The sequence below is a fragment of the Rana temporaria genome, chromosome 8 (genome assembly GCF_905171775.1).
Source record: "Rana temporaria chromosome 8, aRanTem1.1, whole genome shotgun sequence".
NCBI classification, from domain to species: domain Eukaryota; kingdom Metazoa; phylum Chordata; class Amphibia; order Anura; family Ranidae; genus Rana; species Rana temporaria.
The window spans coordinates 66,737,309-66,752,366 of NC_053496.1; the positions used below are offsets into that span (position 1 = coordinate 66,737,309).

The window sequence follows — 15,058 nt, forward strand, 5'->3', positions numbered from 1 at the left end:
CCCGTCCATAACCATCAGTCCATAGAAACCAGTCCATAGCAACCGGTCCATAGCAACCAGTCCATAGCAACCAGTCCATAGCAACCGTCCATAGCAACCAGTCCATAGCAACCAGTCCATAGCAACCACTCCATAGCAACCGGTCCATAGCAACCGGTCCATAGCAACCGTCCATAGGAACCCGACCATAGCAACCGTCCATAGCAACCAGTCTCTAGCAACCAGTCCATAGCAACCACTCCATAGCAACCACTCCGTAGCAACCACTCCGTAGCAACCACTCCGTAGCAACCACTCCATAGCAACCACTCCATAGCAACCAGTCCATAGCAACCAGTTTTTGATGGGGCAAATAGGATGGTGCAGTTTTGATGGGGTAGTTTTTAATGGAGCAGTTTTTGATGGGGCAATGGACCGAACTGGCTCGACACACTGTTGGATCACATTTACATCTCCAGGGGCACCGTCTCCAGTCAGGAGTATTGGTGGAGGCAAGACCACGCCGCACAATTTCCCCAGAAATTGTATCTTTTCTAGTTTTAAAATTCAATCAACATTTTTTGCAATCTAGTTTATTAATGAGCAGCATCCCAAACATATTATACCAGAGATAAAATAGAAAAGTGTTTTCATTTATGTCTGGATGAGCCAGGAGGGCCCCGCAAGCCAGCTTCCCATCTCCGTAGTCCCAGAGCGGCTGCCGGGTCGGCCTGACTTGGCTACACTCTTGCATTTTATGGCTAGGACTATAATAAATCATAAGATGGCACAAAACTGGAAATAAACACTAAAGCTAACCATACACTGCTAGAAGTTTGTTCTAAAATTTAAATTTTGAGAAAGTTCATACGATTTTTAAATCGGTGGGGGTCAAATTGGCAATTGTTTTCAATCGCACGGAAATCTACTAGTATATGGCCAGCTTAAATCTGTGATCAGCCCCTGCTTACTGTAAATATGAATAGGCATTCCTAGGATTACTCTTCCTTTAAATACAATTTTTCAGTGGCTAACCAATAGAGATGGTTGCAGTGGCAGCCCATCCATTAGGGGCGCCCAGGCGCCGCCCCCTATCTCCCCTCCACCCCCTATTCGCAGTGGATAGATTTATGCATAGACTATCCACGGCAGCCGCCCCCTATTCATGTGTCCGGTCCCTTTTGGGTGACCGGGCACATGAAATCCAGCGGCCAGGTTTTTCCATAGGCTCTAATAGGCTTTAAAATAGCATGAGCTCGGGATGCTGAGGATGTGTCCTGAGCCCACCCAGGTGTGTTGCAACAGCGACTGAATACACGCTGTTGCAACGGTGATCCTCCTCCTGGTCAATCAAGAAGCAGGTATGAAACCCGTCTCCCAATTAGCCAAAATGTCAGGCGATCCTATTGGATGCTTAGCACTGGGAGGAGCAGAGAGCAGAAAACTCCAGGATAGGACACCGGAGCCCGGCCCATCATGCTGGGAGATGGCCACAGCAGCTCTGACTGCAGCTCTCACCACCCACATCTATGGTAAGAACAGCGGGTGGTGGAGGGGGGGTGTTAGTGCTGTGCCGTGCTGCGCCACAGGGGGGAGGGGGGTATGGTTTTTGCTACTAGTTTGTATTATATCGCCTGTGGAAACGACAAGCGGTATATTAAAGAAAAGTACAAAGCTTTGTTTTATGTGTCTAAAACCCGGATTATTTCTACTTTCCTGTCTCTGCAGACCAGGGAATCAACCTACAGTACTCTTTGGCACAACATAAGACAGTGCCCTCTGATAGTCCATCTTATAGGAAATCCATGGACTTAAAATAAAGGCAAAACATGATTTCAATTATCTCTAACTAAACTTGATTTTCAAATGTTTACATTAAGATTTTCCTAGTTCCTGTACTGCTGAGAGTAAGAGCCGGTTCACACTGGGGCGGCACGACTTTGGGGGCGACTCGGCAAGGCGATCCCAAGACGACTTCAGAGGCAACGACGAGAAAAACGACAACGTGAAAAACGATGAGAAAAAAATAGAGCAGGTTCTCGTCGAGAAAAATGCTCTGGAGCCTACACACGACCGTTTTTAATGACCAATTTATAAAATGGCATTTTTCTCGTCATGAAAAACGGTCGTGTGTACGCGGCATCAGGAACTACAGACAAGTCTAAATTTCATACCATGCCTGTGCAGGGCAAGCCAACATGTTCAGTTAAATGAAGACCTACCCACCTGTACATACCCTTCTTTCCTACGCTCCCCTGCAGCTCTACTGGGCTGATGAAAAGTAAAGAGAAAAAGCCAGTACTTCCAGGTATGACGAGCATGTCACTCAATCCCCTTCCTCCCATGTGATTCACTGCTGATTGGGTGCTTGATGAACTGCCACCCACTTGAAAGTAAGAGGAAGAATCCTTAACCATACACAGGGGTTTGTCTCTTCACCCCTGTTGTGAACCTGTTGTTTAAACTTTGCATGGGATTTGCAAGGAATATTGTGATGGGACCTATAGGGAGGCTTTGCAGGTGGGGTCAAGCTTCATCTTTACAGAAAAAATTAACTAATCATTTTGACTTTTACGGAAGGTAATTCCTGTATATACATTATTTGATCATATACTAAGACTGAACTGACTTTTATCATGGATCAAAGGGTGTACTACCCAACAACTTTGTATTTTCCCCATATTAAACATAGATTTTCATTTTATACTGTATGTTTCCCAACACACTTGTTCTAACACACAGGAAACAATGACTGTATACAGAAAATATGGTACAAAAATTATTTGAGCCTCGTGATGTTACTAGATGTTACTATATGTTACTAGATGTGATGTTACTCATTGTTTAGTCTACAGGTATGCTTTGTTTTGAGACACTTTTTGGTTTATTCATGCCTCTCAAAAGTCTGGCAGGAATCTTCCACCACTTATGTAAGTATGACTTATTAACATGTCATAGTCGCCAATGCGACCTAACCCCACCCCCATAATCTTCCAATGGGCTTAGAGCTGATGGACCTGTGACAGGCACTCATCACGAGTGCCGACTATGCCCTCCCTTTTTGCCCCTATTCTCCAAGCTGTACTATAGCTTCTACGAATGAAACGTGATCTATGAATGGAAGGGGTGGAGCTTTCATTCATCTATCTATTTTTTTTAAAATAAAATAGTAAACATGTTGGCCCAGATCCACGAAGAACTTACTGCGGCGTATCTATTGATACGCCACATAAGTTCTACGATGCGCCGGCGTATCTTTGTTTTGTATTCACAAAACAAGATACGCCTGAATGTGGGCTAGATCCGACTGACGCACGTCTTAGTACGCAGTCGGATCTTAGGTGCATATTTACGCTGGCCGCTAGGTGGCGCTTCTGTTGATTTCCGCGTAGAGTATGCAAATTAGCTAGATACGCCAATTCTCAGAACGTACGTCTGCCCAGCGCATTTTTTTATGTCGTTTCTGTAAGGCTTTTTCCGGCGTATATGAGGCGTACACAATGTTAAGTATGGACGTCGGGCCAGCGTCGAATTTTCCGTTGTTTACGTCGTTTGCGTAAAACTTTCGTGGATAGGGCTTTGCGTAAATTACGTTCACGTCGAAAGCATTGACTATTTGAGACGTGATTTCTAACATGTGCACTGGGATACGCCCACATCTTAGTCATTTGAATTTCGCACCCTTACGCCAACACATTTACACTACGCCGCCGTAACTTATGCCGCAAATTCTTTGTGGATAAGGAACCTCCGCTCTAAGTTACGGCGACGTAGTGTATCTGAGATACGCTACGCCGGCCTATATATACACCGAGGTACGTGGATCTGGCCCGTTATACTTACCTGCTCTGTGCAATGGTTTATCACAGAGCAGCCCCAATCCTCTTCTTCTAGGGTTCTCCGAGGTGCTCCTTGCTCCTCCTCTTTGGCAAGTGCCCCTATATGAAGGCACTGGTTTGGGCTCGCTCTCAAGCCACCCTGTCTGCATCTATTGACACAGACCAGGCGGCTTTGCCTCCCCCCTGCTTCCTCATCCCAGCATTTGATTGACAGTAGCGGGAGTCAATGGTTCCTGCTGCTATCAATCTGCATATAGAGAAGGGACAGAGTCGGGAGAGCCTCGGCTCTTATGCACATCATTAAATTGGGAATGGGCTCAGGAAAGTATAAAGCCGTATACACACGTCGGAAAAACTGTCATGTTTTCTCTTGGACGAGAAAACCGCCTGTGTGTAGGCTCTCCAGCAGTTTTCCCACCGAGAAAACCGCCGAGAATCAAGACGAGAAAATTTAGAACATGTTTTAATTTTTCTCGTCGCAAATCGCAGCGTTTTTTTTTTCTCAGCAGTTTTCCCACAGGGAAACATTGCAGTGGAGCCTACACACGGTCGGTTTTCTCGACCAAGATAAAACATGTCGAGAAAACCGGCCGTGTGTACACGGGGAAAAGGGACCAAGCCGGCCCTCGGTTTTCCCGTCGGGTTTCTCAGCGTTTTTTTCACTGCCAAGAAACCCAATGTTGTGTAAACGCGGCATAAGGGTAAAAAACCTTTAGGCTTTAGAACCACTTTAAATCCAACAGACAAATCAATAGTACTGGACAATATGATTTAAATTAAACATTCCAGGAAAAAAAAATGTAATTTTAGGATATTGTACAATAGTGTTTAAAAGAAGGACATTTGACAATCTGTAAAACCAGGGACTGTCCTTAAAAATAAGGAACAGATTGGCAGTTGCCACTGCAGACAGAGTAGATATAGATCACGTGTATAACATTCCTAGATAACAGAAGTGACTTACGTCTTTAATGGAGTCTTCTTCTTCTTGGCTGGTTTATTGCTCTCTCCAATCTGATCTGCATCATTTGTTGGAATCTCAAAAGAAGCCGGTGTTTTTGCAGGAGACTCTGATCTCTGCACAATGGGTTTGAATGGTTCAGGTAATTCTTGAGTAGTGGGTGGTAAATCCGGTAGTTTCATATTGGAAGAGAAGGGATTGAAGTTGGGATCATCCCATTGGTCCAGGTTATATGAATATGATCCCTTTGCAATAGGAATGTCATCAAGATCTGTAGAAATGGAGCTGGGAGGTCCAGGGGGAGCATCAGGCTTTTCAATTGCCTTTTTAGGCTTGGGTTTTCGTAGGGGCATTTTGCCCGAGGGTTTTTTGCCTTTTCTTACAGGAGGCTGACCCTCCCGTGCCTCCTCAGAATAATCGAACTCCAGCCTCACTGATTGCCCAACCACTGGAGGGTTTTCTGGTACTCCAGAGTCTCCTGGGGTCACCTCACGTTTCTGATGGGTAGGCAATGGTGGGGACACTCTTCCTGTTAGTGGCAGAGGGCAAGAGTCAACGAGAGGGGTGCTTGTGATGCTGCTCAGCTGGGGATCCACAGAGGTGACCTCTAAGGAGGCAACAGGCTGTGTTTCCTGCTCTCCTAATAAAGGTAGCTCTTTATCTGTTGGGGGAGGTGATGGAACGGATTGAATCTGAAGATCGTTGGACTCTTCTGCTTCTTGTGGCTCTGCTGACAATGCCTGAGTGTCCTTGTTGCTTACGGCCTCTGTCTGTTTTTTAGCACTTGCTGCCTTCTTCTTTAGTGATGTAGGCCTCACCTTCTTAGGCCTGCGAAGACTATTAAAGACACTCTCAGATCCTCCTTGGCCACTCAACACATCATCAAACTGAAAATCCCCAGCCTGCAAGCTAAGAGAGCGGGACAAAGTGTTTCGGTTGGTAGGCACGGAGTCTGTGGATTTGCGACGAGTTTTGCAAGAGGATTCTGAGGATGCTGAACTGACATCCACTGTGTTAACGACAACTATATCTAAGTTGTAGGTACCACTGCTTGCTATGGGCTTGTCTTCATCAAACACTACAGAAAATGAGCGAGAAGGCTGACGGAATGGAGAATCGTTAATGTTCTCATTCTCAGCAGGTTTCGGCTCAGGGGCTTGTGTGTTCTCCAAACTTTGCTCTGGAGCTGGACAAAGGGAAACAATACATGTTAATGATTAATTTCTGCCCTAGTTAAGGCTATTCACTTTTGTGGTCACCAGGTAAGCAACGTTTGTTAGTCAAAGGGCTTTTGAATTAATTGAAAGGCTGGAAAACAAAAAATGCAAAGCTGTTGGCACAAAATAGTTTTTTTTGGCTTTATGTTTAAACTGTAACAGTAAGTACATTTAGAGACATAGGGGCTTATTTACTAAAGGCAAATACACTCTGCACAACAAGTGCACTGCAAGTTTTTTATTATCCAATCATGTACAAGCAAAAATGCTGTTTTTTATTCTTCTTGCATGTCCCCCACGGATCTACAATCGCACTTGCAGTGCAAAGTGGATTTGCCTTTAGTAAATAAACCCCATAGTCTTTAAAGTGTATTACCACTTCTGCAGTCAAATTTGAGAAAAAACCCCATCATATGTTTGTTATGGGTTCCCATTTACACAGCAAAATATTTTTACAAGCTTTAACCAGTGCTCAGCACTGATAGAAATCACAAGACTGCTATATACTGCTGATGAGAAAAGGTATTTAGCAGTTTATATTTACTAAAATAATTGCATTTCCATGTTTTGTGTACTGTACTGTGGGAGACCAGATATAGTGAATGCAGGGTCCTGGGTTTAGTAACGCTTTAGGCTCCCCCTCATTATTAACATGCTATTAACATACTACGCCTCAACTACCATTATAAACAAGGATTTAGAATAAAAAATAAAATAAAGTATGCTTTGCAGATGACATCACTTAATATGCATAAAATACAAAGTCATAGCAGATTACTAGCTATAATGCTATTATAAGAGGATCACAAGCTTAGTCATTGAATACCAGCATCATTATTTTGCTAAAACTCAAGTCATTATAGCAGCACTGCACTGTAAGCTTCAAGTGAAGGTTGACATTTATCAGAGGTAGGCCGGGTTCACACATACGTGAATTGGATGTGGGTTTTCCCCGCATCTAATTCACATGACAGTAGAGCATGACCGGCTTGCAATGGAGCCAGTTCACATAGCTCCGGGTGGCCGCAGTCCACATTCAAAAAGGGTCCTGTGCGTCTTTGGTCCCGATTCAGGTGCAAATTCAGGCGCAAATTTGGACCTGATTCGCACCTGAAACGGAGACGTAGCAGACCCCATGCTGTGAACCGCAGCCTATGTGAACACAGCCATAGAGGTGGTTGTGATCAGCAAAGGGTACTTTTTACTATCACTCAAAGTAATACTGATTCATATGAAATTTAATGACAGGTCTACTTAAAGCACCACAAACCAAAACTTTATTTAATTCATTTTTAATGTCCAAAGCAAACTCCCCCATCCATCCATGTCTCCATGCTTTATTTTGCTGAAAATCACCCTTAAAAAAAACCCGGAATTTCTGGCCGTGGCCATCTTGAGTGGGGACAGATGATTCAGATAGTATTTACTTCCTGGGATCCATCTGCCTTAGTGCAGGAATGCGGGCAGGAGGATGTGCTTAGCTGACAAAGCGCCTCCTCCACTCCTGAAGACTCCTGGGATGTATGACATAATGTGTAAAAACACACTTATATATAAAATATATACATTTTATTTACACAGATAAAAAATCAAAATATAAAATTTTACACCTATCACTTTATTGGTCAATTTTTTTTTCCATTGTACAAGTGTTTTTTCTGCAGCCATTGCCGAAAAGATGCATAGATGTATATATAATTGTAGATATATTTGTGTTTATACACATGTGTATGTACTCAAGTTTGATATCATGGAATATCTCGTCTATATATTACAGCAGTATCGTATATACTCGAGTATAAGCCGAGATTTTCACCACATTTTTTTGTGCTGAAAATGCCCCCCTCGGCTTATACTCGAGTCACCTTTTTGCGTCTGATCTCCCGGACTTTGGGGACCCGGTACTGGCCGGTCGTTTGTTGTCCGGGGGACCTATGGCCAGGAAGCACCGATTTTTCAAAGCCGGGCACCCTTTCTATAAACTCCCATGTTAAAAGGAAATTTCTCCGGTAACTTTGGGGACCCGGTACCGGCCGATCGTAGGTCCCCTGGACCCGGAACTTGGCACACATTTTGTTGTTTGGGAAACGTATGGCTGGGGAGCACCGATTTTTCAAAGCCAGGCACCCCTTCCATAGACTCCCATGTTAAACGTTAGTCTAGTCATGGGCACAGTGAGGCATGGGCACAGTGAGGCTACATTTCAAGTAAGTAAATAATGGAGGTCGTTTGGCCCTCAATTGGACCTACTATTAGGTATGTCCAGATGTTTGAATATTATTAGCTCATACATTTATGATTTATTTTATCGTAGCTCGGTCTCTATGTGTCCTCTGTAGTTGTACGGTGCCCCCCTTCTTTGGGAGTGTGGACGGAGGTGTTGATCCATATGGTCTGCTGGATAAGCATGCAATGAGTTGGACAGGGTGAATGCAAAGATATATATTGATATATTTGTATACAATGCTTTAATGTTATATTTTATACGATATATATGATTTCTATTCTAGTCCTCTGCCTAGTGGTGGTCTGCAATATCTCCTGAAGAAGCTAATCTTGGCAAAACATGTCGGTATCAGACATCACTCCATGACCACCTGTACAATGGAAACCTTATTTTTGACCAATGAAGTGATATGTGTTAAATTTTATATCTTCATTTTTAATCTGTGTAAAAAAAAATGTATATGTTTTATATATAAGTGTGTTCTGGCACCTTCATAATCCCACAAAAACCCTGTTGTCCTAGCTATCTGAAATAGGGATGAGGTGCCTGATATAATCTGATCACCTAGCCGCAATCCTATACAAAGTATTACAGAATGTGCCTAGGCTTGAAAACCAGGACGTAACTGAAGAAATGTAAAAAAAAGTTTAAAACAAGTAAATATGATATACTTTACTATCTATTTACTAATGCTAGCAGCATAAGGATTAAAAATAGTCAATGTTGACTAAGTGAGTGAAGTTCCACTTTAAAAAGTGCATCAGGAGAATTCTCAATCTTTTATTCTAGCCGATAGTTAAGGTCAGTATTTGAGTTTCTACATTTCATTAATATAAGCAGCAACGAATGCCTTTGGCATATATACCTGGCTCTTCAGGCTTGGGCGGAGGGGGAAGAACTTCCTCAAGATCCTGGCGTTGCTGGGGTTGCTGTTCTTGAACCTCTGGAAGGTCCGGAATAGGGATCGGAGGAGCTGACTTCACTGGCGTTGTGGATTCTGGGGTTTCAAAGGCTTCTTCAGAGTCGGAGCTCCTGTACAGAAAGGGAATAATTATTATAAACGCCTTGTTTCACGGTCACCCCTCAGGTGTAACAGCCACGTGTGCACGTCACATATATATATAGCAGATCTTATATAATGGAAGCGACTCTATGTTACTGCTTGTTTAAGAAATGTGAGAGTGACAGAGGTAATCTGGTATGCTGCTCCAGGCGTGGATAAAATGATTTAGCATTAAGCAGTTCTAACATCGGTGAGGTCATTTACAGCAGACGGTCTGAGCAAAACAGGGAAGCAAAACTTTGTATTGCAGTGAGGTGAGGTCTACATGACATGATTATAATAATAACCTTGGGGAAAATATATGTCTGAAACAAGAGGCGTTCCTCTAATACTTAGCATTTAAAGACAAACTCTAGTCAACAGGGGCCTTTCACACGGACGGATAGAATGGTGCTTTTAGCTGCGGATTTACTAGTTTTCTACCGCAGCTAAAAGCACACAATGCTTTCCTATGGCCCCATTCACACACAACGTTTAGCTGCGATTTCGTTGCATGCGGTTTGGTGCGAATAGAAAAAATAGAATTGAATGCGTCCAGGTGCGATTTAGCGCAGCTATATGGACTTAACCGCAGGTAATCGCAGTCTTTGTGTCAACTGCGGATAGCAGCGTGAGAAAAGAAAAAAAAAAGAACAACAGGAAGCACATCATAATAAAAATAAATAAAAAGGGTTGCTATGGAAATGACTACAGCAGCTAAACGCGGCCGCATGTAACCGCACGTAATCTCAATGTACAAATGCAGCTAATCGCAGTGCCCAGAGCCTTGAATTTCACTGAAAATGTACATGCTTTTAATTGCGGCAAAACTGCCGCCCGTCTGAAAGGGGCCTAAAAGTCCTTCTCTCACTGCTATTGATTTAAAACCTCAACAACTAGCATATTTGGGAGAGGAACAATACCTCTGTAGAATTGACATTTGACCTATTTTGCACAGCCTGTGCTTGATGTTGTTTAAAGTGGTTGTATCCTCCTCTTGCACATTTTTACCTACAGGTAAGCCTATAATAAGGCTTATCTGTAGGTAAAATGATTATCTCCTAAACCTGTAAAGTTTAGGAGATATTCACCTTGCATGCAGCCACTGACGTCAGCGGCGCATGCGCTCTGAAGGTCGGGTGGATGCTGCTGGAAAATCAGAGCTCCTTGCCGGACTGGAGGACTCGCCGGAGCAGCGAACCCAGAAGAAATGGCGAGTCAACATATCAGCTCCCTCAGCGGTGACCAGGAGGCGGTGCGGGCGCTTTGTTCTAAGGTAAGCATTTCATAATGAGCTAGTTTGCGATGCTTTTGCCTTACAGGTTTTATTTTTGGTCAGGGAATACAACCTGTCGTGCACCTGGGTGTCTTCGAACTGGGATGTTCCTGGTCCCACAGCTGCAGTCTTGCCTATTGTGCCACGGAGAAGCTCTGGAGTTAGGCTGGCTTCACACTGAAGCGTCAGCCGCGGTGACGGTATAGCCGCGCTATTTGTAGCGCGGCTATACCATCGTGTTTACCGCGATATTCGGGCGCTAGCGGTGAGGTTTTAACCCCCGCTAGCGGCCGAAAAAGGGTTAATACCGCCCGCGTTGCGGCGGTATTACCGCGGTATTACCGCGCTTTCCCATTGATTTCAATGGGAAGGCGCGGTATAGGAGCGGTGAACACACCGCTCCTATACCGCGGTAAAGATGCGGCTAGCAGGACTTTTGGAGCGTTCCTGCTAGCGCATCGCTTCAATGTGAAAGCCTTCGGGCTTTCACATTGAAGAGTACAGGGCATGATTTTTCATGCGGTATAGCAGCGCTATTTTTAGCGCTGTACCACATGAAAAACGTCCCAATGTGAAAGGGGCCTTACTGCAATGTTCTCCCAGCTTGATGCATTGCCTTGGACTCACTAGCTCCACCTGTTGCCAGCTGCGGACAATGTACAATCAAGCAACCCAAAAATAGCAGCACTTCCTGTTACTCAGTGCCTGTTTGTTTGGACTAGCTCCCTGGGTGTACTGATAACTCTGTGGTTTGGACTACCATGTATTGAACCTCTGCCTGAATTCTTGACTATTCTCCAGCCTGCTGATTTGGTACTTCACTGCCAGCCCATGTATGACCCCCGCCTGTCTGACTATTCTTTGGATTTTCAATTTTGTAACGCTTTGCCTGATCTGTTGCCAACTTGACCTGCCTGACTACGTTTTCGTCTGAATCGTCAGCATACAAGCTCCACTTTGGACACTACCTACCACAGGTACCTTACACAACCGCAGCAATATGTAATTTATTATCTCCATGCAGTTTATATTGCACTTCCAACACCTTAAGGGCTGGTTCACAGAAGTGCGACTTCTAATACGCCTAGAGTCACTTTCAGGAACCATAAACCAGCCGGGATCAGGAAACCAGGAAGTCAGGAGCAGAAATCAGGAACAAGAATCGTACGGGAAGTCAGCCAGGCCAAGTCATACATCAGAGCACAGGAAGGAACGCACTTAGACCCCTTTCACACTGGGGCCGTCCGTGCGTTCGCGGTAAAGTGGCACTTGTTTTAACGGCACTTTACTGCTGTTTAGGCTGTGCTTTTGTGCTGATTTTCGACCGCTGGCGGGGTGCTTTTAACCCCAAAAAAGGGGTTAAAAACTCCTGTGCTGCGGCTATTCCGAATTGCTTTTCAGGTACTTTGGAATCACTGCCCATTCATTGCAATGGGCAGGGTGTTATGGGAGTGCTGTATACAGTGCTCCCAAACCGCCCCAAAGATGCTGCTTGCAGGACTTTTTCTAACATGCCGCAAGCGCATTCCCCAGTTTGAAAGCACCCATTGCAATCAATGGCAGGCAGTTTTCAAGTGCTTTACAGGCGCTATTTATAGCGCTAAAATGCCTGAAAACTGCCTCAGTGTGAAAGGGGTCTTAGAGACCACACAAGAGCAAGGAGGAAATGAGCTAAGCTGCTTAAAGGAGCTGGCTGTAGGCTGGACTAATGAGGCAGGTAAATGGTAACCAGGTAAGTCACTGTGGTAACAAGGAGTTGCTGGTAATTAACTGACAGCTGAGCAGCTTCTGAGCACTGAAAGAAAAGAGCTGCTCGTTTAGTAGCAGGAGGGAAGACCTGACAGTCAGACAGAATCACATGAGAAGGGAAATTATAATATATTCAATGGTGCCCGTTTGTATCTAGCAACTCAGCATTTGTGATTTTGGAAAAGGTTAATGTGTTACTTGGATCGCAGTAGTGTGAAACAAGCACCAGATCCAGGTCATGTGTACAAGACATTAGAAGCCCCCCTATGCTCATATACAACCTTTGAAATATTAAAGCACCCACAGAAGAAATTAGCCCTATGGCAAGGTAGTGATACCAGGTTTCACCTCCAGGTAGAGCTGAAGACACAATTTTAAACAAGAGTTTCTGATCTGAGTAAAGCAAGAAAGCTAAGCCATCTACTTAAAGCAACTTTTAATTCCTCCTCAAAACATTTTTTGATACAGAAATACCAACTGAATAATTGAAGATAAGCAATAGTAGGAATTCCAAATAAAAAAACTTGGGACTATATATACACCTAGAATTACAATAAAACGATGGTTTTGCATGACATGACACCTTTGAAAAACAAAAGCACCCACATAAGAAAATAACTTGATGACTAGGTAGTGGTATCAGGTTTTACCTCCAGGTGGGGCTACAGACAAAATTCTAAACCGAGTAAAGCAAGGGAAACAAGCCATCTACCTGTACTTATAGCAACTTTAAACTTCCCCCTCCAAAACAATTTTCAATCCTCAGATAAATGCCAATGGGATATTTGCAGATACAGCAACTTGAAAGAACAGTTTAGGACTTTGTATACCCAAAATTACAGTGAAACTATGTTATTGCATGATATGGCACCAGTATAAAGTACCTAAAAAATTAATTAAATGCCGTGCTGTGTATGCTTTCCCCTGAGGAAGACACGTGACCCTGTGTCGACACGCCGGTACCGCGTTTAGCCGTGTTTGGCGTCTGAAACATGGAAATCTCCGGCGTCTGAACTCATTTTTTTGCTTTCATAGAAACGTTGTTAAAAGCAACTGCCTAAAAACGACTGTAAACGAGACTGTGTACATGGTCACATAAGATAACATTAAATGTGTTCAGGGGCAGTTGAAAAAAGCGTTCAACTGCCTCTGAACGTCCGTTTAACAGCAGCAGTGTACATGAGGTCTAAGGAGGACTTGACAAGCGTGCTCACCGCTGCACACATTAGCCATCCTGCAAATGTGAATTTTGTCCTGAAATCTTAATTGTGGGAAAGTTTATAGTATACATCGGGCTTCACTAAATGGTGGACCGCGGTCCTGTTCCGGCCCCTTTGGCCATTCTACGTGGACCGCAGCCTCGCCAAGCAGTTTCCCGCGTGTCCTCTCCCCTTCGCCGGCTCGCCCACCTGCCTGCCGCTGCCAATTCCACTATCTCCACAGCATGACAGGTCCATCTCTTTCATTGCTGCACTACCTCCCTCCTCTTTACACTGCCTGTCTTATTTACACAAAACATGAAGCGCGGCCACTCTGGACAAAAGGCGGGACTTTTTTAGTTAGGAGGTCGTTGCTCGGGAGCGGGGAGGTCCCAGCCATCGATCACCTACCTTTAACGTGAAAAGTCCCGCCCTTTGTCCAGAATGGAGCGCTTCATGCTTGAGAGGAATCACGTTGATAAAAACGTTGTTTTTTTCCAAGACATGAATAACGGTCGTGTGTACGCGGCATAAGACTGTTACAACCTACTGGTAACCTTACCCAGGTTCACCACCAATAGATTAGAACTAGCACGGACATAAGCAAGATTATCCAGTAACAGCTTGTGCCAGTATAGCTAACAGGATAACCACATAGAATGCCACACGTGAGAAGATTTTACACATTATTAGGTTTCCACACAATGAAGTAGCTGCTACAGTATAGTAATAAGTGGTAAAAATTAAATGCTATACTGTTTTCTGTGTTCGCATAAAATGGCCTTGTAAAGAGATCATTAGTTTACATACATCAGTCGGTACAAGAACTGTCTCTCTGAGGCTAGAGATAAGGTTACATGCTAGCATTGTCACCACATAGAGAATGTGTATTATGAAGATAAAGACCCAGGAAAAGGAGACACATTTGGTAACTGTGCCTCTGGGCTTTAACTCAAGCTGAATCAGTATAAAGTGAACGGGATGGAAAGAAAAAACCTGTCAGACTGGCATATATTGCACAGTGTAATTGCCCAAGCTTGGGTTTCCCAACACCGTCCTTGGGGACAGCCAACAGTGTAGGCCACAGAAAAGAGGAGGAGGTGTTGCTCATGACATATTTTTATAGAGCAGGATACTGAGTGAAGGGCAGACAAAGACATTTATTTTGGTTTTCTCAAGCTGGCCATAAACCAGTAGAATTTTGTTGGAAATTTTCCATAATCAGAACGTTCCTTCAATCTTCTAATGGTTAGTGGGTCAAACCAAAGTTAATTTTCAGCCGTGGTGACAAGAAAATGCAAAGGAGCAATTTTTTCTCGAAAGAATGAAAGTACACACGATCGGAAATTCCGACAACAAATGTTAGATGTGAGCTTTTTGTCGGAAATTCGGGCCCGTGTGTAGGCTCCATCGGACATTTTCTGTTGGGATTTCTGACAACAAAAATTTGAGAACTGCTTCTCAAATTTTCCGACAACAAAAGTTCTTGTCGGAAATTCCAATCGTCTGTATGCAATTTTGCCGCACAAAAATCCTACACATGCTCGGAATCAATCCTATGCACCCAAT

The 15,058-nt window shown here is 43.9% G+C and overlaps 1 protein-coding gene across 3 annotated transcripts in view; it reads right to left on the reverse strand.

Moving 5' to 3' along the window:
• Nucleotides 1-15,058, reverse strand: part of TACC2 (transforming acidic coiled-coil containing protein 2) — a 235,628-nt gene that overhangs the window by 94,233 nt on the left and 126,337 nt on the right. For all 3 annotated transcript variants that reach the window (XM_040361948.1, XM_040361949.1, XM_040361946.1), the window contains exons 8-9: nucleotides 9,089-9,255; nucleotides 4,783-5,965 (exon numbers count right to left, since the gene is read on the reverse strand). In XM_040361948.1, coding sequence (XP_040217882.1) covers nucleotides 4,783-5,965; nucleotides 9,089-9,255 — 1,350 coding nt within the window. The remainder of the gene's footprint in view (nucleotides 1-4,782; nucleotides 5,966-9,088; nucleotides 9,256-15,058) is intronic.